We start from the raw sequence: 22,374 nt of genomic DNA on the forward strand, positions 1-22,374 counted from the left end.
TCATCCTTGAACCAGTTGAGCTACAGTAGCGTAAGACCGCATTGCCAACTGACCTCTCAGTCCATGTGGTTGTTATAATCTCACCTGAGAGAAAGCTCATAAGTGCATCGCCTAGGGGTGGGGGAAAAAATCGATACTGTGTAGTATCGTGATATTTTGTTTGCTAATAATGTATCGATACAGGGACAGCAGAAATTGATATTTTGTTACAAAAAAAGTTTTTGTGGACTGGAACATGCTCTGACTTCAGAGCATGTTGATCCTTTTTTAGAAGCAAGAATCCTGACATTCCTTCACTGTCCAAATGTGTTTAACTTCTTTTTTGGCAGCAATAAACATGACAGTTTACTTTTTTAATTTAAGACATGTTTTATTTTAATTAAGTTTAAAACTTTTTTATTTAATGTAAAATTATATTTTATTTTAGTTTACTTTCAAGTTCTTCACTTGCTGAAGAGGCTGCATAGTTATCATGAATTGCATAGTTCAGAATAGCTATAATTGTACCAGATGGTTGCATTCAGTTAAGTTGGACTAGAATGTAATACAAACTGTTCAGTTTGTCAACAATAAAACTGCCTGAAATGAGAGAAAGACTGAGTGTGAGACTTTGATATTAGATAAAATGAATATTGATAAAGTTTACCTTTATGTACAGAATCTGAATATCGCAAAATATTTTTAAAAATTGCAATAATATAGTATTGTGTGTTAAGTATCATGGGATATATGGTGATTCCCACCTCTAGCATCGCCCAACGTGGGGCTCGAACCCACGACTCTGAGATTAAGAGTCTCATGCTCTACCGACTGAGCTAGCCGGGCTTGTATCAGGATGTCCCTCCCAAGGAACTTTCTCTTCTGCAAACTGGAAGAACTGCTTTCTGAGTAAGACCTTTTACAATAAGTCAGACTTCATAGTGTCTTGATGCATGCTCAATCATCCAGGTAAGTAGATCCCAAAAGGTTGATTCTGTTCATCTGGACGTAGCGTTTTCAGTGGGAGAAACCCTTCGTCACTCATCCAAGTGACTTCTTCAGTCTCAGCTGACTGCAGGTTTCCCCAAATGTTATAAACAGTAAATTTGCATAATGACTGAAACCAGCCCACTGAAGGAACAGTGGGCTAGTAGGTCAGTTCCTTAATCATAATTATGCAAATTCTCATGACCATTGATCAACAACCACTGACTAAAACCCACTGATCAATGGCCATGAGTACCACTCACAGAGAGTTGGGGAATGGCTGCAATCACAGCATTGTAAGATTTGATCAACTAGATAGAAACTGACCTCTCAACCCACGTGGGGTGTTGGACTCTTCCCTGAGAGCAATGTCATATTAAGTTCTGACCCAAAACTGCATCGCCCAACGTGGGGCTCGAACCCACGACCCTGAGATTAAGAGTCTCATGCTCTACCGACTGAGCTAGCCGGGCTTGTATCAGGATGTCCCTCCCAAGGAACTTTCTCTTCTGCAAACTGGAAGAACTGCTTTCTGAGTAAGACCTTCTACAATAAGTCAGACTTCATAGTGTCTTGATGCATGCTCAATCATCCAGGTAAGTAGATCCCAAAAATTGATTCTGTTCATCTGGACGTAGTGTTTTTAGTGGGAGAAACGTTTCGTCACTCATCCAAGTGACTTCTTCAGTCTCAGCTGACTGCAGGTTTCCCCAAATGTTATAAACAGTAAATTTGCATAATGACTGAAACCAGCCCACTGAAGGAACAATGGGCTGGGAGGTCAGTTCCTTAATCATAATATGCAAATTCTCATGACCATTGATCAACAACCACTGACTAAAACCCACTGATCAATGGCCATGAGTACCATTCACAGAGAGTTGGGGAATGGCTGCAATCACAGGATTGTAAGATTTGATCAACTAGATAGAAACTGACCTCTCAACCCACGTGGGGTGTTGGACTCTTCCCTGAGAGCAATGTCATATTAAGTTCTGACCCAAAACTGCATCGCCCAACGTGGGGCTTGAACCCACGACCCTGAGATTAAGAGTCTCATGCTCTACCGACTGAGCTAGCCGGGCTTGTATCGGGATGTCCCTCCCAAGGAACTTTCTCTTCTGCAAACTGGAAGAACTGCTTTCTGAGTAAGACCTTCTACAATAAGTCAGACTTCATAGTGTCTTGATGCATGCTCAATCATCCAGGTAAGTAGATCCCAAAAGGTTGATTCTGTTCATCTGGACGTAGCGTTTTCAGTGGGAGAAACGTTTCGTCACTCATCCAAGTGACTTCTTCAGTCTCAGCTGACTGCAGGTTTCCCCAAATGTTATAAACAGTAAATTTGCATAATGACTGAAACCAGCCCACTGAAGGAACAATGGGCTGGTAGGTCAGTTCCTTAATCATAATTATGCAAATTCTCATGACCATTGATCAACAACCACTGACTAAAACCCACTGATCAATGGCCATGAGTACCATTCACAGAGAGTTGGGGAATGGCTGCAATCACAGGATTGTAAGATTTGATCAACTAGATAGAAACTGACCTCTCAACCCACGTGGGGTGTTGGACTCTTCCCTGAGAGCAATGTCATATTAAGTTCTGACCCAAAACTGCATCGCCCAACGTGGGGCTCGAACCCACGACCCTGAGATTAAGAGTCTCATGCTCTACCGACTGAGCTAGCCGGGCTTGTATTGGGATGTCCCTCCCAAGGAACTTTCTCTTCTGCAAACTGGAAGAACTGCTTTCTGAGTAAGACCTTTTACAATAAGTCAGACTTCATAGTGTCTTGATGCATGCTCAATCATCCAGGTAAGTAGATCCCAAAAGGTTGATTCTGTTCATCTGGACGTAGCGTTTTCAGTGGGAGAAACCTTTCGTCTTTCGTCTGCAGGTTTCCCCAAACTTAGTAACAGTACATTTGCATAATGATTTAAACCAGCCCACTGAATGAACAACGGACTGTGAGTTCCTTGATTGTTAATATGCAAATTATCATTGCCATTGATCAACTAGATTGGAGCTCACCTAACAGTACACGTGGGTTGTTAGACTCTTACCTGAGAGCAACCTCGTAATTTCTGACCTAAAACTATATCGCCCAACGTGGGGCTCGAACCCACGACCCTGAGATTAAGAGTCTCATGCTCTACCGACTGAGCTAGCCGGGCTTGTATTGCCTGAGGTTGTGCAAGGTATGTTTTCGTTGCACACCCTGTAACACTTAAAATTAACTGTTGTTTAAACCCCAGGGCCTACCTGGATATTGTTGCTGACCATGTTCATCCCTTTATGACCACAGTGTACCATCTTCTGATGGCTGCTTCCAGCAGGATAACACACCATGTCTCAAAACTCACATCATCTCAAACTGGTTTCTTGACCATGACAATGAGTTCACTGCACTCAAGTGGCCTCCACAGTCACCAGATCTCAGTCTAACACAGCACCTTTGGGATGTGGTGGAACGGGAGATTCTCCTCATGGATGTGGAGCTGACAAATCTGCATCGACTGTGAGATGCTGTCATGTCCAAATGGACCCAAATATCTGAGGAACGTTTCAAGCACCTAGTTCAATCTACACCATGAAGAATGAACCCAGCTCTGAAGGCACACCTTGTCAAACCTTGAAGCAGATGGGCTACAGCAGCAGAAGACCACATTGGATGCCACTCCTGTCATCTAAAAGCACGAAACTGATACACTTCACATTTGCTTATCAAAATTACATGACAGAAGATTGGAATAACCTTTCCTAATTAGATGAGTCTCGCTTTATGCTGCAACATTCAGATGGTAGGGTCAAAATTTGGTGTAAACAACATGCAAATATGGATTTATGCTGCCTTGTATTAACAGTTCAGGCTCCTGGAGGTCGATAGTCCTGAACCACAATCACCTCTCATCAGTATTCCTCCCAAGGGACTTTCTCTTCTGCAAACTGGAAGAACTGCTTTCTGAGTAAGACCTTCTACAATAAGTCAGACTTCATAGTGTCTTGATGCATGCTCAATCATCCAGGTAAGTAGATCCCAAAAATTGATTCTGTTCATCTGGACGTAGCGTTTTCAGTGGGAGAAACGTTTCGTCACTCATCCAAGTGACTTCTTCAGTCTCAGCTGACTGCAGGTTTCCCCAAACTTAGTAACAGTACATTTGCATAATGACTGAAACCAGCCCACTGAAGGAACAATGGGGTGGGAGGTCAGTTCCTTAATCATAATTATGCAAATTCTCATGACCATTGATCAACAACCACTGACTAAAACCCACTGATCAATGGCCATGAGTACCATTCACAGAGAGTTGGGGAATGGCTGCAATCACAGCATTGTAAGATTTCCTTGATCGTTAATATGCAAATTATCATTGCCATTGATCAACTAGATTGGAGCTCACCTAACAGTACACGTGGGTTGTTAGACTCTTACCTGAGAGAAACCTCGTAATTTCTGACCTAAAACTATATCGCCCAACGTGGGGCTCGAACCCACAACCCTGAGATTAAGAGTCTCATGCTCTACAGACTGAGCTAGTCGGGCGTGTACTGACTGAGGTTGTGCAAGGGATGTTTTTGTCGCACACCCTGTACCACTTAATTAAAGTTAACTATTGTTTAAACCCCTACCTGGATATTGTTGCTGACCATGTTCATCCATTTATGACCACAGTGTACCATCTTCTGATGGCTGCTTCCAGCAGGATAACACACCATGTGTCAAAGCTCACATCATCTCAAACTGGTTTCTAGACCATGACAATGAGTTGTCACCACACTCAAATGGCCTCCACAGTCCCCAGATCTCAGTCTAACACAGCACCTTTGGGATGTGATGGAACAGGAGACTCTCCTCATGGATGTGGAGCTGACAAATCTGCAGCAACTGTGTGATGCTGTCATACCAACATGGATCCAAATATCTGAGGAACGTTTCAAGCACCTAGTTCAATCTACACCATGAAGAATGAACCCAGCTCTGAAGGCAATAGGGTTTCCAGCAAATCTCCAGTCTCTGCTAATGTGGCGTTATCCCAGGGATTCACTTCAGGACTTTATCAGAGAACAGATACCTAACATGTCCTGACAGTGAGCTGGAGATCATATAGGCCACATGTGTTATTTCACTAGCTTAAGCTGTAGAGATTCAGTTTCTGGATTTTTTTTATTACTCTCACGGGATGAAGAGCAGATGTTGATCAGTTTGGTACTGAGTCATTAATGAAGCCATAATGATGTGAAACTTTGCAGTAAAACTTTGCACTACAACCTGCAGGGAAAAGGCCTCTCTAACTCATTTCAGATCAAAGTCAGCAAACTTTTGAAGTGTTTTTAATTAGATGTCGTTTTTATAGTCCCATTTACCTGTGAGGTCATACGTAGCATGGTTTAATAGGAGAGGCATTACTACGGCAGCTAGCATGTGGCAAGACTAGCTTCACAGGTTTTGAGTCAGAATATCCTGGCAGTTAAATGATCATTTGGCCTTTTTGGGGCATCTTTAGCCAGCCTCATCAGTGTAGCACTCAGTCACAGGAGGACCTCGATAAATATGTCAGTAGTGGGTATTGATCGGCCTTCATGGGGAGTGGTTGGATTGTCTTTCACTGCATACTTTGGAACAAGACCCAGTTAAAACCTTCAGATTAAATCATGTTCATGTTTGAGTGCTTATGTTTACAGTTCAATATACGAGCTGTCACTTCTAAAACAACATCATGTCTTCATACTGTTTCACAGTCAGGGTGGTGCTTTGCAAATTAGCACATTTTAAGACTGCAGACTAACGAGTTAGTATTAAAAGTAACAAATATGAGCTTATGCAAATCATTCCCTCAATTTACACTTGAATTCACCGCACACAGAATCCGCTGTTAGCCCGGAGTTTAATCCATTTACATTAACACGCGCCCTCATAACACTCAGCCACGATCTTCACCTCTTCATTCTCACATGAGCTGCACCGCTTGTTCGGACCAGCCTGCATGTTTTGCACAACAGATAAAAGGACACAGGTCGCAATTCATTTAACACAGAGATGTTTGTGGTAGCATGTGGAGGGCATATTCTATTCTCTTATTGTTTTCTTGCTCTGTGAATCACTTTGAGGTTTGTACCGGGCAGCCATGCAGAATTAATCGAGGCAGTTTGTAAAACCTCTCTGTTTCATCATCGTGAACAGGGATGCACCATGAAGCACTAATCCGCTTGTGAGGCGATGACATAACAACTCTTTTTTTCTTGTCAGGCTTTGAATGAGGCACTTTTTGAACAGCTCCAAAAAGCTGCTCTCCACTCGCCTCCAGCTTTTCATAAGCACTTATCAAGTAATCAAGTCTTAAGTGTGGACATTAAGTTCACGATCAAGACTTTTTCATAGAGAGTAATCCAAAAAAACATAACAGCATATTATTGATTTGCTTTGTGTTATAAGCAGGCTCATCTCAGTGTAGTTTCACTGTACAGGGTGGGCCATTTATATGGATACACCGTAATCAAATGGGAATGGTTGAGAATAAAGTTACGTCGAAACCAAGCACACCATTGTTTTTCTTGTGACATTACCAATAAGTTTGATGTGTCACATGGCCCTCTTCCTATTGAAAACACAAAAGTTGTATCCAAGATGGCCAACTTCTAAATGGCCACCATGGTCACCACCCATCTTGAGGAGTTTGCCCCCTCACATATACTAATGTGCCACAAACAGGACTTTAATATCACCAACCATTCCCATGTTATTACGGTGTATCCATATAAATGGCCCACCCTGTAGATCCTAAGTATGGATTTTTGCAGAGAGCAATTTAACTCTTATGCTACACCCAGTGGTGTCAAATATAAGGCCTGGGGTCCAGAATCGGCCCACTAAATGTGAAGGAGGGCATAAATTTTAGGCAGGTTCAGATGTTTTACAGCTTTTCTACCTATTTCATGGCCATTCATACTACAGCAAAGTAAATAAACAATGAATGTTCCTGTTTTTTCACCGTCTACTATGGAAATTTATGATATTTTGACTGTCTGTTCATTTAAAACAAAACACAATTTTTGTACTTTTAAGCTAACGGAACATATTCTGTAAATTTATACATTTACTTGGGCTTCAGTTGTAAGAAATTTAAATTTAAGGACAGATAATATTATTTTTGTTTAACAGCTCTGGCTTCATATTTATATAAATTCTTTCTGTTACATTTTCTCCATGCGGGCTTGCTTTCTGCAGCATTAGTGGGATTTTAAACAATATCTTTTTATTAAGAGTTTTTCTTTTATACATATAAAGAAAAAGAGAAGAAAAGGATTACAGATGATCTGTACATTCGGGGTAATTAGCCTGTACGTTTAAGGCTGTGAAATGGAGAAAAAAAAGATTAATATAAACATACGTATAATATTTAACAAAAATAACATAATCCCTGCAAAATGATCCCATTCATTCCCACCCAGGTCACTGCCCTAGACCTGCACACTATATTTCCACGCCTGACATAAGAGAGTTTGCTGAAAGATTCTTATAAATTTTGAAGTGCATCAAGGAAAGGACCCCACATGCTTTTAAATTTCCCACTCCATTAGTCTGCTAATCATAGACGTGACTGCGTGGCTGATGTTCTTTAAAGTCACATGCATGCGCATGGTGACATTATGCAGAACCAGCTAGCTGTCGCGCAAATGGAACTCTTAACTTAGCCCAGTAAGTGTTCTAATTATATCGTTAGATCGAATCAGTGCTGGTCGTTTCCATTAGTTACTGCACAAAGCTAATTAGCTGTGCTTATACAGGTGGCTCCTGTGGAGCGCGGTAGTGGAGGGAGGGCAAAGGGGGTGGAGACAGGTTGCTAACCCTTCTCAGAACTGACTGAGGCAAACCAGGCGGGGTGTAGCACAGCAGGACAAGTGTGTGTCTGTGTGTGTGCGCCTGGCTGAGCAGACGGAGCAGTAATAGCATTAGCTGACTGACTGCCTGCAGGAATGATGAGTTTGGTTGAGGACAGTAATTAATACCATCTCCTCTTTATCTGCCCGTCTGTCAGTTTAAATCAAAATGAAACTGCTGCAGCTTCCAAATTAAATATGCAAATCATTTTAGAGTAAAAACAAATTGTCGTTTCATTTCTGTGCAGAGGCTAAACAAAAATCGATTGGTTTACCTCCTGGGGAGATGTTTGGGTGCAACACACAAACTAGGAGGAGGGGGGGTCTCTGCTCCTCCTTGCAAACGGGCTCCACTCAGCTTTGGATCAGAAGGATAAAGTCTTATCTGAGGATAGCTGTAAGTTAGCCCTCAACCATCTAAACATGAGGAGGATGAGGAGGTGTTGGAGATACAGAGAAGGGAGACGTGTCAGTGGACCTGCAGCGGGTGTCCAAAGAGCCCGGTTGGTCGGAAAGCAGATCCTGTAATGCAAACATCACATCTGGGATCTTTACTTGTGTGCAGCTCAGCAGCTCGGCTTTTAATGTCTTAACATTGGCCTGACGCTTCGGGACAGTCTTGGCTCGGCAGCTCGGTGGTTCATCATTGTGTCTTTGTGCGAGATACTGAACAGACAAAATTCCCCCAGTGCAAAGGTTAAAAGCGCTGCATGTCTACAGTAAGGACCGCTGTGCCAGTGAGGGACTGGGGCTTGTAGCATGAAGGGATTTCAGTGCTTTATAGTGCTAGAAAAGTTGTGGATGAATAACAAGGCTTTTTAACCAGAAATTGGCAACTTTTAAATGCATTTATTTAATTAATTTTAATCTGTTTTTCCCTTTTTTAATAATCCTGATGTTAAGAGTTAAAAAAAATAAAGGAGAAAAAAACAGCGACTGAGTACAATCACTCCTCACAAGCTTTTTGATGCTTTGGCTCACTAAACAACAGGACGTTTGCAGGTTTAAACAGAAGTTTCCATGGTAACAGTGAATTCCACCAATTGGCGGTGTTGCTGTTTCAGTTTAGGATTGTGGGTGGAGCAGGGTGGACTCGTGGTTCCTACAGGAGCATCGTTTCACAGTCTTGTAGCTCTGCACGTTAGATGGTTACAACAGTTTGTTTCCTAATGAAAAGCAGGATTTTGACTTTCTGAACGTCACTGTTGTGTGTGCACTGATGCTTTTGAGTATTCCTCCTTGAAAGGCTCAGGTTGAACTAGGATAGATCCTGATAAATGCTGCCGATTTGCTGTTTCTAAAGACCTTTAAAGTGATGTGTTTAATGACGCAAGAGGCATGAAAATCACATATCTGTCAGTCCTGGTAAAACTAGAAAGTCTGTTTATGTGCCACTAATTTTGTATGAAATGAGCTTTGAATGAGCTCATGGGTGGATGTGGTTTCCAGTTTTCCTGTCCAGGCTGCAGCTTCATATTTAGCTGTGTCTTCTTCTCTAACCCGGTGATCATAGCAAGAATCATAGCAAATAGCTGTTAGCCATTTTTTATCTCAAGATCTCTGTCAAGTAATTTCATACTTGACTTTCCTACAGTTTGAGCTGTTTTGGCTAGTAGTAGAAGTGTCATGAAGTGAGGAAATGAGTTCAGAGGACGTCCTAGGACTCCTTTCTTTTAAGGCACCAAAAGGCAGCAGCCTAGTGTGGGGTGATTCACACGACCCCAGCTCGTCTCCGCAGAGTCCTCAGACATCTTTCATCCTGTCACAAATCCTCCTGCGCTGTATCAGCACCAGCGTCAGAGTGGAGTAAATCCTTGTGAAGTCTGTCATGTCAGAGTTTCTCCTCTAACTCTAACCGTCTTCCTCTCTCTCCCGTCCTCTTTTCCCCCCTCTTTCTCCGTCTCGTCCTGTCCCCTTCTTTCTCTTTCCTACTATTTTGGGAGTCGTGCCAAGTTCCACTTTTCAACAGCAGAGCGGAGTCCTCGCCACGTTGCCGTGGCAACACTCCCATGGCTCACCGACATACTTTTTTCCTCCTCTTCCTCTTCTTCTTCCTCCTTCTTCTTGTCATGCTAATTTTCTCTTTCCCTCTGTGCCCTACAGTGCCAGAAACTCTTGAGATGTTTAAAGTCATTTAATCCAAACTCGCAGTCGTGCCTGAACGCATCTTCGTAGGACTGAAACGCCCTGGCAGAGGTCTTCTGTGCCGCGGTTGTTTCTATTGTGTCGTTTTGGTTTTTGGGTCAGTGTGGTTGCTGGTAAACTAGTGTGACCTTTTCATTACACAAAGACAAATCCCATCAGCCCCTTTAAAGCAGCCCATGTTATCGATGATGGGTCATCTAAACTTTTCAGAAAATGGGTTGAGGTCATGTAATAATTTCAGGATACTGCTGCCTTGTCGTTATTGCCCAATAATGTTGACCTACAGATGGAACAGTTTTGTCATTTGATATAAGCTAATTAGCTTTGACCTTTGAAAGCACAGGCTTTCTCATCGCTCATCTCCTGAACTTCTGGATAGTTGCCCCATCCCGAACCACTAAACTGTCTTTACTTTAGCAACAGTTACAGCAGAGTAAAGGACAGTTATATTATTCAACTGTTTGTTTCTAGGGAAGCATCTGTATTTCCCAAGAAGTTTCACCTTCAATGTAAGAGCTGCATGCAGAAACATGTTGGCTGCAGCCCTGCTGCACAGCTTTGAAGGTGAACCTTCTGTTTCTGGTTTGTTTTGCGTTTTTCAGTTTCACTGCAGCTCAGAGAGAAGCTGCACAGTGTTTGTAGACAAGTGCGTCACATTTAGACTACCACAGCAATATGCTCGCAACCAAAGCAGGTTTGCACAATCAGTTGGGGAATACACATTTTCCCTAGTGACAGGTGGTTGTCAGGGGTTACCGACCAGACTGTAGTCCTTTGGCAGTCGTTTTCCCTTCACCTGGTTTTAGCCTGCAGCGACCACTTGTTACTACTCAGGGAATAAGGATTTTTCCCTTATGAGCAGTAGTTCCCAGATGGCAATGGGAATTTTATTTATGTAACACATGTCTTCAAAGGAAGTTAACACAGCAAAATAAAATGTATTTACTTAATAAAACACCACACAAACACTGATGATTGTAGGTGTGTGTGAACAACAAAGGTTTTGAGTCTGTCGTTGAATGTTAGCACAAATGGAACTGATTTCAGGTCAGCAGGCAGCTTTTTCCAAAGAACAGGAGCGCAGTAACTAAAAGGAGCCTCAGCATGCGGATCGTAGGAGCATTTAAAAGACGTGAACCTGCTGACCTATAAACAGTGATCAAGTCAGAGATGTACTGATAACAGCTTTATTTAATGACCCTACACAATAAGTCCAAAACAGCAAATCAGCCTGACGTGGTTAGTCACATGGGTAGTGGTCACATAGAATAGAATAGAATAGAATTCAACTTTATTGTCATTGCACATGCACAGGTACAGGGCAACGAAATGCAGTTTGCATCCATCCAGAAGTGCTTTAGTGATATAGATATATTACAATATATATTAGCAATAATATAGATATGTGAGTATATTACAGAAATGGGTCTATTATGGTGTGTTATAATGTACACGGTATGAAGTATGTTGTGAATATTCTATAACTATAAGTATGTACAGGCTGTAGTGAGTACAAGCTATGTACAGGCTATGAACAGGATATAAATATGAAAAACTATACAGAATATGAAATAAATAACTTTACAGAATCTGAGATATACAGTTATACAGAAATGGGAACTATGCAAGTTGTAAACAGTTGTAGGGTTAAAAATTATCGAATGTACAGAATGATTATTTACACAGAGCTATACAGTAGTGCAGTTAAGATAAGTGAGATATAATTCCTACAGAGGCTATATAAAGTGCTGGTGGTTGTGAGTGGTGGTTCAGTCCATGTTATTATTGTGTGTTTGAGGGTACAGTTGTCCATTGTGGATGTGTGGATGTTCAGTCCATGTGTTAACGTGGGTCAGATGTCAGGAGGCAGAGTTCAGGAGTCTGACAGCTGTGGGGAAGAAGCTGTTCCGGTACCTGGTGGTCTTAGTCCGGAGGCTCCTGTGGCGCCTCCCAGAGGGCAGGAGGGTGAAGAGTCCATGTGATGGGTGACTGGGGTCTTTGATGATTTTCCCAGCCCTTTTCAGACACCGCTTCCTGTAGATGTCTTTTATGGCAGGAAGTGGTGCTCCGGCGATGCGCTGGGCAGTTTTCACGACCCTCTGCAACGCCTTCCGGTCCGAGGTAGAGCAGTTCCCGTACCAGACTGTTATACAGTTGGTCAGGATGCTCTCGATGGTGCAACGATAGAAGTTCACCAGGATGTCTGAGGACAGGTGGTTCTTCCTCAGAGTCCTCAAGAAGAAGAGGCGCTGGTGAGCCTTCTTGACCAGCTTGGAGCAGTTGGTCGTCCAGGTGAGATCCTCGGAGATGTGGACTCCCAGGAACTTGAAGCTGCTCACACGCTCCACAGCCGTCCCCTTAATGTGGATGGGTGGATGTGGGTCAGCATTCCTCCTGTAGTCCACGATGAGCTCCTTGGTCTTCTCGGTGTTAAGCAGCAGGTTGTTTGTGTCGCACCACTCAGCCAGACGATCCACCTCCTCCCTGTAGGCGGCCTCATCGTTGTCACTGATGAGGCCAATCACCGTGGTGTCATCTGCAAACTTAATGATGGTGTTGGAACCATCAGCAGGTCTGCAGTCGTGGGTGAAGAGGGAGTAGAGGAAAGGGCTCATCACACAGCCTTGTGGTACACCGGTGTTCATCGTGATTGTAGATGAGCAGCGGTTATCCAGCCGGACATGTTGGGGGCGGTTGGTCAGGAAGTCCAGTAACCATTTGCAGATGAGGGAACTGATGCCCAGGTCTGTCAGTTTCCTGATGAGTTGTGAGGGGTGGATTGTATTGAATGCTGAACTGAAGTCTATAAACAGCATTCTGGCGTAGGTGTTGTTGTTGTCCAGGTGTGAGAGGACAGAGTGCAGTGCGATGGAGACTGCATCCTCTGTGCTCCTGTTCTGGCGGTATGCGAATTGGTGGGGGTCCAGGGTGGGGGGGAGACAGGATTTGAAGTGTGCTAGGACCAGCTGCTCTAAGCACTTAGTGATGATGGGGGTGAGTGCTACTGGGCGGTAGTCATTGAGGCAAGATGGGTTGGAGTTTTTGGGTATCGGGATGATGGAGGTGGATTTGAAGCAGGCCGGTACCACAGCGTGGGCCAAGGACAGATTGAATATGTCTGTGAGCACTCCTGCAAGCTCCCCAGAACATGCTCTGAGAACACGCCCGGGGATGCCATCAGGACCTGCAGCCTTGTGGACATTGATCCTGCTCAGCACCGCTCCTACATCGGTGGGGGAGAGAGTCAGAGGTTGGTGGTCTGGCGTCATGTCTGCTTTGGTTGTGGTTGTGGGGTTCCCTCGCTCAAAACGAGCATAAAAGTTGTTGAGCTCGTTGAGGAAGGAGACATCAGAGGATGCGGGGGAGGGTTTGGTGGTCCTGTAGTCTGTAATGGTCTGGAGTCCTTGCCACATGCGTCGGGGGTTGGAGTTGGAGAAGTGTTCTTCTACCTTCTTTTTGTAATGGTGTTTGGCTTTTTTGATGCCCTTCTTTAGATTAGCCCTGGCTGTGCTGTAGGCGTGTGCATCTCCTGACCTAAAGGCAGTGTTGCGGGCCTTCAGGAGGAGACGAACATCCCGGTTCATCCAAGGCTTCTGGTTGGGGTACATGGTGATCCGTTTCTGGGTGGTGACACTGTCTGTGGTTTCGGAGATGTAATCCAGTACAGATGAGGCGTACTGGTCCAGGTCTGTGTGGGTGAACATATTCCAGTCTGTGTTTTTAAATCTGTCCTGGAGCACTGCGTCTGTCCCCTCTGGCCACACTTTAATTGTCCTCACAGCAGGTTTCACACGTTGGATGAGTGGTGAATACCTAGGTGTGAGGAACAGGGAGAGATGGTCCGATTGTCCAATGTGGGGGAGGGATGTGGCTTTGTAGGCTCCAGCCAGGTTGGAATACACATGGTCTAAAGTCTTGTCTCCTCTGGTGTGGCAGGAGACATGTTGGTGGAATCTGGGGAGGACTGTCTTTAAGTTGGTGTGGTTGAAGTCGCCAGCAACAATAAAAGCAGCCTCGGGGTGTTTATTGCTGCTGTGTAAAGAACTTCTGCTTTGTGCTATCTCTGTAACATATTCAAGCTTGGGGCGCTCATTTTTTTGCTACTTCAAACTTCTTCTGTGTCAGGCAGTCATGCTGTTGAACTTTGTTTTTTAATCTGGAGAAATATTTCATATCCTCTGCCACGTTTTCTTTGAATGTTTCAGTCACCTACCTTTGAACAAGGTGTTTGTTAATGGCTGCAGAAAGTTCTTTCATGGCCAACCTAGCATTAGCGTCGGGGGGTATATACACGGCAGTGAGTATGATAGAAGTGAGTTCTCTGGGGAGGTAATAAGGTCTGCATTTGACCATTAAAAACTCCGCATTAGGTGAGCAGTGACTCTCAGTAGTAGTGGAGTTCATGCACCAAGCATTGTTAATATAAATGCACAAACCTCCACCTCTGGTCTTGCCGGAGTCATCTGCTAGCCTGTCGGCTCGGTGTGTGTGGCGTCCTGCTAACTCGATAGCATTGTCCGGGCAGCTGTTGTTCAACCATGTTTCGGTGAAAAACATGACATTTGAGTCCATAATCCGTCTGTTGTTAGTGATGGAGAGCCGTATCTCATCCATTTTGTTTGCCAGAGAACGGACATTGGCGAGGAAAATACTGGGTAAAGGCAGCCGGTGTGGTGTTAGCTTTAGCTTAGCCCATAGCCCTCCGCGCCTACCTCGCCTTTGTTTACGATCTCGGCGCCGTCTGCGTGCACTTCCGCCTGGCCGGGGAGAGTGGGCAGCCTCCGGTGTTCTGGAGATCTCTGGGATGAGTCGGAGATCGGCGATAAAACTGTTGGAGTTATGCGTCCAAATGTCCAGAAGCTCTTGTCTGCTGTAGGTCAGCAACGCAAAGCAATTCTGGACGAATAATCCGGTTAAAAGTAGATAAAAAATCGCTAAATAGCAGATTCTGGAGAGACACTGAGCCTCGCGTTGTTCACGCGCCGCCATCTTGTTTAATAAGTCTGCCAAACCTCAACAGAAAGAGCAAGACTGTATGTTGACACATGAATACTTGTAATTGTACACACACACATATAGATAGATACATATTCACTCATACATGTACAGTAAAGAAATCTTTTGTTTATTCTCCCTGTTGATGGTGTAACACGCCACACTGATGGTATTTATCCCCACAGCTGACCTGAAGTCACTTGTGGGTTGAGGCCTTTGGGTCAAATACAGTCAGTGTGTGTCTGCGACTGTGTATCAGACACACACAGGAGCCACATATTTCATGTATGTCAACTTGTGTCAACATCTGAAGCTAGCAGACCTTCAAATGTTGCACACACACACTCACGCGTGCACACTCAGCCTCACTGCAGTCTTATCCTGCACCGAACACACACTTACCAGTTTAAAAGCACACGCAGAGATTGGGGGAAACTCACTCGGTGTTGGACACTGGGGAGTCAGAGGAAGAGATATTCACCATTACTGGTTTATTAATGAGATGGAGAGGAGATGTAGAGCGAGAAAACAGGCAGGAATGCGGGGAAAAGTCGAGGAGGGAGGACTCCGACAGATGAGACAAATCTGAGATGAAGAGCAGCTACCAAGGCAGCAAAGGAGGATGAGGAGGAGTGCATATGTATTATTAAATACCCAGAGTGTTAGATTATTTACAACAGCTGGAGAAGGAGGAGGGGGAGGTCGATACTGGCTCACCCACGCACTGGTAGGGACGCTCGCTCGCACTCTCAAGACGAGCCGGCGGCACAATCTGAGGTGGTTTGTGTAATTGAATGTCAGAAGCTATTAGAAGGAGGAAGGGCGGGAGAGTGTGTGAGAGACATAAAGAGGACAAACCAGTCAGTTTTTATTAAAGTTGGCATGTGAGTTTCAGGCAGGACAAACAAATTAAGGAGCATGTGAACAAATACACGTTTAGTGTCTTACAAGTGTAGAAATCGATTTCAGGGTTGAGGCACCAAAGTGGGATTATCACGTACGCCGTCATCAAGATTAAGTTTGCATCACAGACTCACGGATTCACACTTTCTGCCAGTGTTTTTGTTTACCTCCATTGTCTCGCCTTAGTACTGTTGATTGTGTCGTTGAATATATTAGAACTGTGGGAGGCAGCGCGATAACAGCAGAGCGCTGACCTGGGAAAACACACTCCTCCCACATCTACATACTGTACGGACACACACTCCAGTGTGCACACTTTGGGAAAATACACACCATACACAGATGCCATATACGCACATATGAATACACACAGACTTACACAAAACCCTGGCCCAAAAATAACAAGCGTGTCCCACATTGAGAGTTCACTGCAAATGGAGAAAAGCCAAGCAGCTTCCTCTCACGTGTTTGACTCTGTCGGGAGCTCTGTCACACTTATTTTCCAACTTTTCTTTCTGTCTTTCTTCACCACTCTCATGACAGCCTCTTTGGAAGAGTTGGGCCAAATGAGACTGCGCTGTTAAAGCATGTTGGATCCCATTTGGTCAATAATGTGATAATCTTTGAGAAGGAAGTTCAAATCGCCTAACTCCCTTTTTATATTTCATTTTAAGACTCTTATGGTTTGTTGGGCCAGTTGGCTCTTTTCTGGTTGGTTGTCTGGTTGATTAATCTGTCTTCTTGTTTGAATGACTGGGCAGTTGGTTGATCGGTCTGGTTGGTCTCTTTGGTTAGTTTGTTTTTTGGTTATTTGATTGGTTGTCTGGTTGATTATTCTTTCTTCTTGTTTGTTGGCTGGTCACTTGGTTGGTTTGTTTTGTTTGACTGATCAGTGTGTTTGGCTGGTTGGGTAATCATTCTGTGTGTTTGTGCGGTTGGTTGTTCTGGATTGTCAGTCTGTTTTTATGTTCAAGTAAACGACTGACACGTCCCATTTTCACGTTAAACATCCGCTATTCTTTTCCAAAGTTGCATAATCTGTTTACAGATTATCAGTACAGTCTACAGGTGTGCAAGAGCTGAACAGTTATATCAAAAAACACAGTTGAACAACAGATATTGGAGTCACGGTCCTGGGTTGGTGGCCCAGTGCTTTGATTTTTGTATTATTATTATTATGAATCTTTGCTTTCATCTTGCTTTATGACTGCTGGTGTTTTGGTTGCTGTTTTGTAATTGTAGCTCTCCAGTTCCTCTGGGTTTGTGATTTCTAGGTCTCAGTTTTAGGCTACGTCCACATGTACGCGGGTATTTTTGAAAACTGGAAAAGCCCGTCCAAACGTGCAGTTTTGAACAAATATCTCAGTCCACATGTAAACGCTAAAAACGAAATGTTGGCCAATCAGAAGTCTAGAAGCCTGGGAATGAGTACACAGGGTTTTGTACACTCACAAAACTTTAAGTACTTCTGAAAAGTTTTAGTTTTTCTGAAAAGGCAGCTAATTTTGTGTTACTTTTCAAGTGCCTTCATCATTTCAAATGTTATTAACTAAAGGCAGTATTTTGGTTGGTGTAGACCAGCGGTCCCCAACCTTTTTTGCGCCACGGACCGGTTTATGCCCGACAATATTTTCACGGACCGGCCTATTTCCCCAACCCCCGGTCCGAGGCCCGGGGGTTGGGGACCGCTGGTGTAGACTCACAACTTAGGAATGAACAAAATGCATACAAAATACATACATTTAATTTAAGAAAGTAAATTTATTCAAGACCGACGTCAGCATTTAATGTAGAAGCCACGTCCGAAGTTCACTCTGATGCCTCTGTCTTTCTAAATAGAGGGACAGTAACTGCGCATGTGTATGTAAGCGTGGAAAAACTGCAGATTGACAGTATCTTATCTCTATCTGCCACTGCAGTAATTTATCTCATGTAAACAATAACGTGGCGGACAGCGTGACGTCAAGAACGGCGCACACCTGTGACGTTGCGAGACTAAATCTCAGTTTTCCTCGACCACACTTAAACGCAAAAATGGAGTCTTTGAAAACACCTGTGTACGTGTGGACGTAGTTCTAGTTCTGCCCTCGTGTTTATTCTCTTGTTCCCCAGTCAGTCGTCTCTCATGTCTTTTTGGCACTAATTTATTCTTAAGAGGCTTTAAGGTTGTTCATACTGTGTGTGATAACTTAGTTCCTCATTAAGTCCCATATCATAACTATGTGCAATAGTGAAGCAAAAACAGAACTTTTCATATGATGATATAGCGTTACTTTCTGTTACTGTTACTTTCTGTTACTGTTACTTTCTGTTACTGTTACTTTCTGTTACTAACTGTAATAGACTTACACATTTTGTAAATTACATTGACTCCCATATATCTGGGTTTTTCTCGTTTCACTCGACACAAAGTCGTCTGGCTTTCTTCATCATACAGGACAGGATCTGCAGTATATGTAGCTCTTCTTCGTGACGTGCCCTGACTTCCTGTCTGTTCTCTCCTCTTTCATATTCAGCTCGTCTCTCCTTCTGTCACTCCGTCTTTCTCTCGTGGCTTCTCTGACCACGGTTGCTGCTCGTTAGCACCATTTAAAAACTTCTTTCTGGCTCATTGGGCTCTTGGCTCATTCCAGCAGCACTGACATTAAGCAGCGTGATGAGTGACTGTGCCCCGCGGCAGACATGACACCTCCGTTTCCATCAGCAATCACAGCTGAACATCAACCCATTTTTTTTCCTTAGCTTTCCTTCTTTCTTCCTTGTCTGCCAGGACGTGGCTGTGATGTTAGCTGTGTTTCCCAAAGGGGGATTTAAATAAAGAGCAACAGCATATTGGCTGATGTTAGAAGATATTCTGCAGACTACAGGTGAGCTGTTAGCTGGCGGCTTTGGAGATGTAAACTCATTTCGAGGATGTCATGTATTTAAACATTAGTAGAAATCGAATGAACGTTTCGAGTGAAAATCGCATAACAATTTACCTCTCTCTCTCTCTCTCTCTCTCTCCTTGTCTCAATGTCTTCTTCAGGTATAGACCAGCATGCCGTTGGTGAAGAGGAACATTGAGCCCCGGCACTTGTGCCGTGGAGCGCTGCCAGATGGGGTGACTAGTGAGCTGGAGTGCGTCACCAACACTACACTGGCAGCCATCATCAAGCAGCTGGGCAGTCTAAGTAAGTATACTGTAGTTCAGCACAAGAACATCCTGTAACATTCACGTAATTTTCATTCCGACATTTTAGCATTAACATGCTAGCATGAGTCTTTAGCATGATCTGATATGATGCTCGGTTTGGGGCTCTTTTTTTTGGAGGGGGGAGGGGCTTTTTATTAAAAAAACTATTTTGTAACATTATTTCCTCTTTTAAAGAAAAATGCACTGCTGACACAAGCCAGGCAGTTTTTTGGGGGTGGTCAGTAAACCCTGTTCTGTAGCCTTGGTTTATCCAGCATTCACTGAATCAGCCCTACTGAAGATAGTCAATACTCAAAGTTGCAGTCAGTCATTTTGTTGAGGTTATTTAACAGAAAAAAATGTTGTACTCATAAATATCTTGAATACAGTGGTTAAGATGGAAATCAACCGCTGCACATAAATGCATTGTGTCTAAGTGGCTAGAGAACGGCTACAGATGTAGTATGTAGTACAGATGTAGGCGGAGAAGAGAACTGTGCTGTGGAGGCACCATGTCTGCACCTTCAACATATGAAGGTCATACCTATGTTTTATTATATGAAGGGGTCCGCTTAAACAAAGAAGCAGAAGAAAACATAAAGGAAATATACATCACCGTTGGAATCCGGATAAAACTTCTTCTTGCTCCTCACTCCAAGCCTTAGCTCTTGAATTGAAGTCATAGCTGTAACACAAAAAATATGCATAAACATGCTTATTTATTCCTAATATTGAAGCAATTACTTATTGTTAGCAGGTTAGACATATGATCCTTCCACTCTCCAAACAGCTGACAACAACAACGCTAAACAACAGCAGCTACCAGCTAATGCTATGCTAAGTTTGAGCATCCTAAAAATCATACTTTTCCTCTGATAAACAGTTTGATTACATTTTCATTTCATAAGTGTCAAAGTTTAGCAAAATTAGATCCACTTCAAAGAAAGTTTAGCTGCTGGCTAACAGCGGCTAACAGCGGCTAACAGCAGCAAAAATAGAAGCTCTGACCAACAGAGAAGTTCAGTATATCCTCAGCAACTCACCACACTGACTCATCAGCTCATTTCACAAAGTTTTGCACATATCGACAGCTGAGCTAAACAGCGAACTGGAAGCCTACACTCACTACAGATGAACGGCAACCGCAGTTGTTTGTACAGAAGCCACCAAAGCTACGATTATTCACTTACTTACTGACATCTAGTGGTGAGACGTTACACATTATAATTTGAAAAATTGTTTTTCACAGGCCCGTGAAAAATGAAGCGCACCCCACGATTCAGGACCTCTTAGAACCACCTTTAACAAAAAGTTCACGAGTTTTTTTCGTGACTGTAGTGAAGAGGACCTATGTTGTTTACCCTCCATCGCAGTAGGTCACATGTCTGTCTCTAACACTCGTGAGCAATCAGAGCCCAACATGTCTAGGCATTTACATGCAATCACACCTAAAATGAATTCAGAGCCATGCTCCTTAATGCAGACCACTTGAGATGTGTTGAGTGTGAATAAGGCCGTGCGTGCATATGCTGATTAGTTTGTGCGTCAGCAGTTGCTTGCTGATGAGCACAGTTGCCATAGTGATTGATGGATTGATGTGAAAGTAAGGTGAATCCAAGGTGATTTTTGTATTTTTTATCAGGTCTAATAACGTGCAGGTGAGCATGTTTTCAGAATTCCTTCTGAAGCATCGTATCCCGCAGTTTAGCGTCCTCTCCTCTGTATTCTCTTTATTGGAATTTCTCACCCTGAACAGCTAAACACATTCTTCATTTGAAAGCAATGAAGTCATTCATAGCTGATGTGCTCTGTAGCAGACGAGGCATACTTCAATGGAAATGAATTGAGTGTGAGGGGGGGAAAGGCTATTTAAATTCGATTAACAGTTAGAGGATAGATTATATTCAGCGACAGCTCACTGCAAATGAGCGAGCGCTCTGCCTCTGCTCCATCTGTGATGACGTGGGCCGAGAGATGGAGACGCAGGACGAGAGAAGAGAGCGAACGAGGTGGCGAGACGCTGAAATGAGTGTGCATGTGATTCAATTTGAAGGTGACAGTGTTATTGAGGAAGGCTGCAGTTCTGCATCTCGGTAAATGCATTTAAATATTTGTGCCGCTGTCGTCACAGACGCGCAAATGCTCTCAGACAGAGAGGCCCTGTTTAAATATTCAGTCCGACAGGTGCACAGCAGGAGGCGGCTGGTCCTGCTGAGGCAGACGCCGGGAGGAGGGAGGGGAGCAACCTCCATCTCTGAATTTCTCTTCTCGTACATTTCATGAACGCCTTCTTCACAGCCACCCTTCAACTTAGACAATTCTGACGAGGCTTCAGAGAACAGTAGATGGCTCAGGTGAAGGTCCAGATGTGTCTCTCAGGCCCGTGTCAGGCTTCTGCTGGATTTTTTTCTCTATCTTAAGGACATGACATTCAGATACTGTCCATGTCCTCCTTTTGTCCAGTTTCCATGAAAACACCCTGCACATCAAGCTGAGGTTTGCCAAGTTTTCACCTATAAAGCTCTTTGGGAACCACCTTGTCTTGTCTTTCACATTTTTCATAGATTCAGGTAAGGAAATGGGAACGAATGAGGTTTTTGGGACAGGCTGCGAGTAACAAAGTGCCCAGAGATACAATTTAAAATGATCCTTTTGCTAAGTTGTCTGGTATGTGTAGACACAACACTGGTTGAGTTGTGTTGAGTTAGGTGCCTTTTTGCACTTGAATGATTCATAGGCCAGTGATAAGTGGCTTAACAAACAAACAGGACTGAATGAAGACTAGGATCATCTCATTATTTATTTATTTTTTGCAGTTCACCTTTACACAGGAAAGGACAGACAGCTGGCTACAGCTAGCATGCTATAATAGAGCCTCATTTGGACAACACACTGCTCTCTGAACACTTCCTCCAAGTAGAAATCCAATCAACTCATACATACAGAGCTACCTTACAGTGTTACAGTAAGGCAGAGAAATGAATCGGTTAGAATAAAGCAAAGTGGAGAATATCTGATCACAGGTGAGTCCGTGCACACTGTAAACTGTATATACAGTTGTCCCTCATTTATCGCTGGAGTTACATTCTAAAAATAATATGTGAAATCTGCACTTAATTTTTTTACAATCATTATAGATGTTTTTAGGCTATAAAACCCCTCACTACACACTAGAGATGGACCGGTCCGATATCACGTATCGGTATCGGTCCGATACTGACCTAAATTACTGGATCGGATATCGGAGAGAAATATAAAATGTAATCGATCCATTAAATATCTGGATTAAATATTCTCTCTC

At 43.5% G+C, this 22,374-nt stretch overlaps 1 protein-coding gene and 6 non-coding genes across 9 annotated transcripts in view; 1 reads left to right on the forward strand and 6 right to left on the reverse strand.

The window, feature by feature from the left end:
• zgc:109889 (uncharacterized protein LOC553542 homolog) overlaps window positions 1-22,374 on the forward strand; it is a 55,480-nt gene that overhangs the window by 12,813 nt on the left and 20,293 nt on the right. For 2 of the 3 annotated variants that reach the window (XM_040012531.1, XM_040012533.1), the window contains exon 2: window positions 18,927-19,071. In XM_040012531.1, the coding sequence (XP_039868465.1) occupies window positions 18,939-19,071 (133 nt within the window). In that variant the 5' untranslated portion in view covers window positions 18,927-18,938. Of the gene's footprint in view, window positions 1-17,553; window positions 18,766-18,926; window positions 19,072-22,374 lie in introns of those variants that run through there. The other variant, XM_040012532.1, reaches the window with a different exon arrangement.
• On the reverse strand, window positions 753-825 carry trnak-cuu. The gene has a single exon. It is a non-coding gene; the product is annotated as a tRNA-Lys (tRNA).
• Window positions 1,367-1,439, reverse strand: trnak-cuu. The gene has a single exon. It is a non-coding gene; the product is annotated as a tRNA-Lys (tRNA).
• trnak-cuu lies at window positions 1,979-2,051 on the reverse strand. The gene has a single exon. It is a non-coding gene; the product is annotated as a tRNA-Lys (tRNA).
• Window positions 2,593-2,665, reverse strand: trnak-cuu. Its single transcript has one exon. It is a non-coding gene; the product is annotated as a tRNA-Lys (tRNA).
• Window positions 3,075-3,147, reverse strand: trnak-cuu. The gene has a single exon. It is a non-coding gene; the product is annotated as a tRNA-Lys (tRNA).
• Window positions 4,448-4,520, reverse strand: trnak-cuu. Its single transcript has one exon. It is a non-coding gene; the product is annotated as a tRNA-Lys (tRNA).

The sequence above is a fragment of the Simochromis diagramma genome, unplaced genomic scaffold (genome assembly GCF_900408965.1).
Source record: "Simochromis diagramma unplaced genomic scaffold, fSimDia1.1 OVJJ01000612.1, whole genome shotgun sequence".
In the NCBI taxonomy this organism is placed as follows: domain Eukaryota; kingdom Metazoa; phylum Chordata; class Actinopteri; order Cichliformes; family Cichlidae; genus Simochromis; species Simochromis diagramma.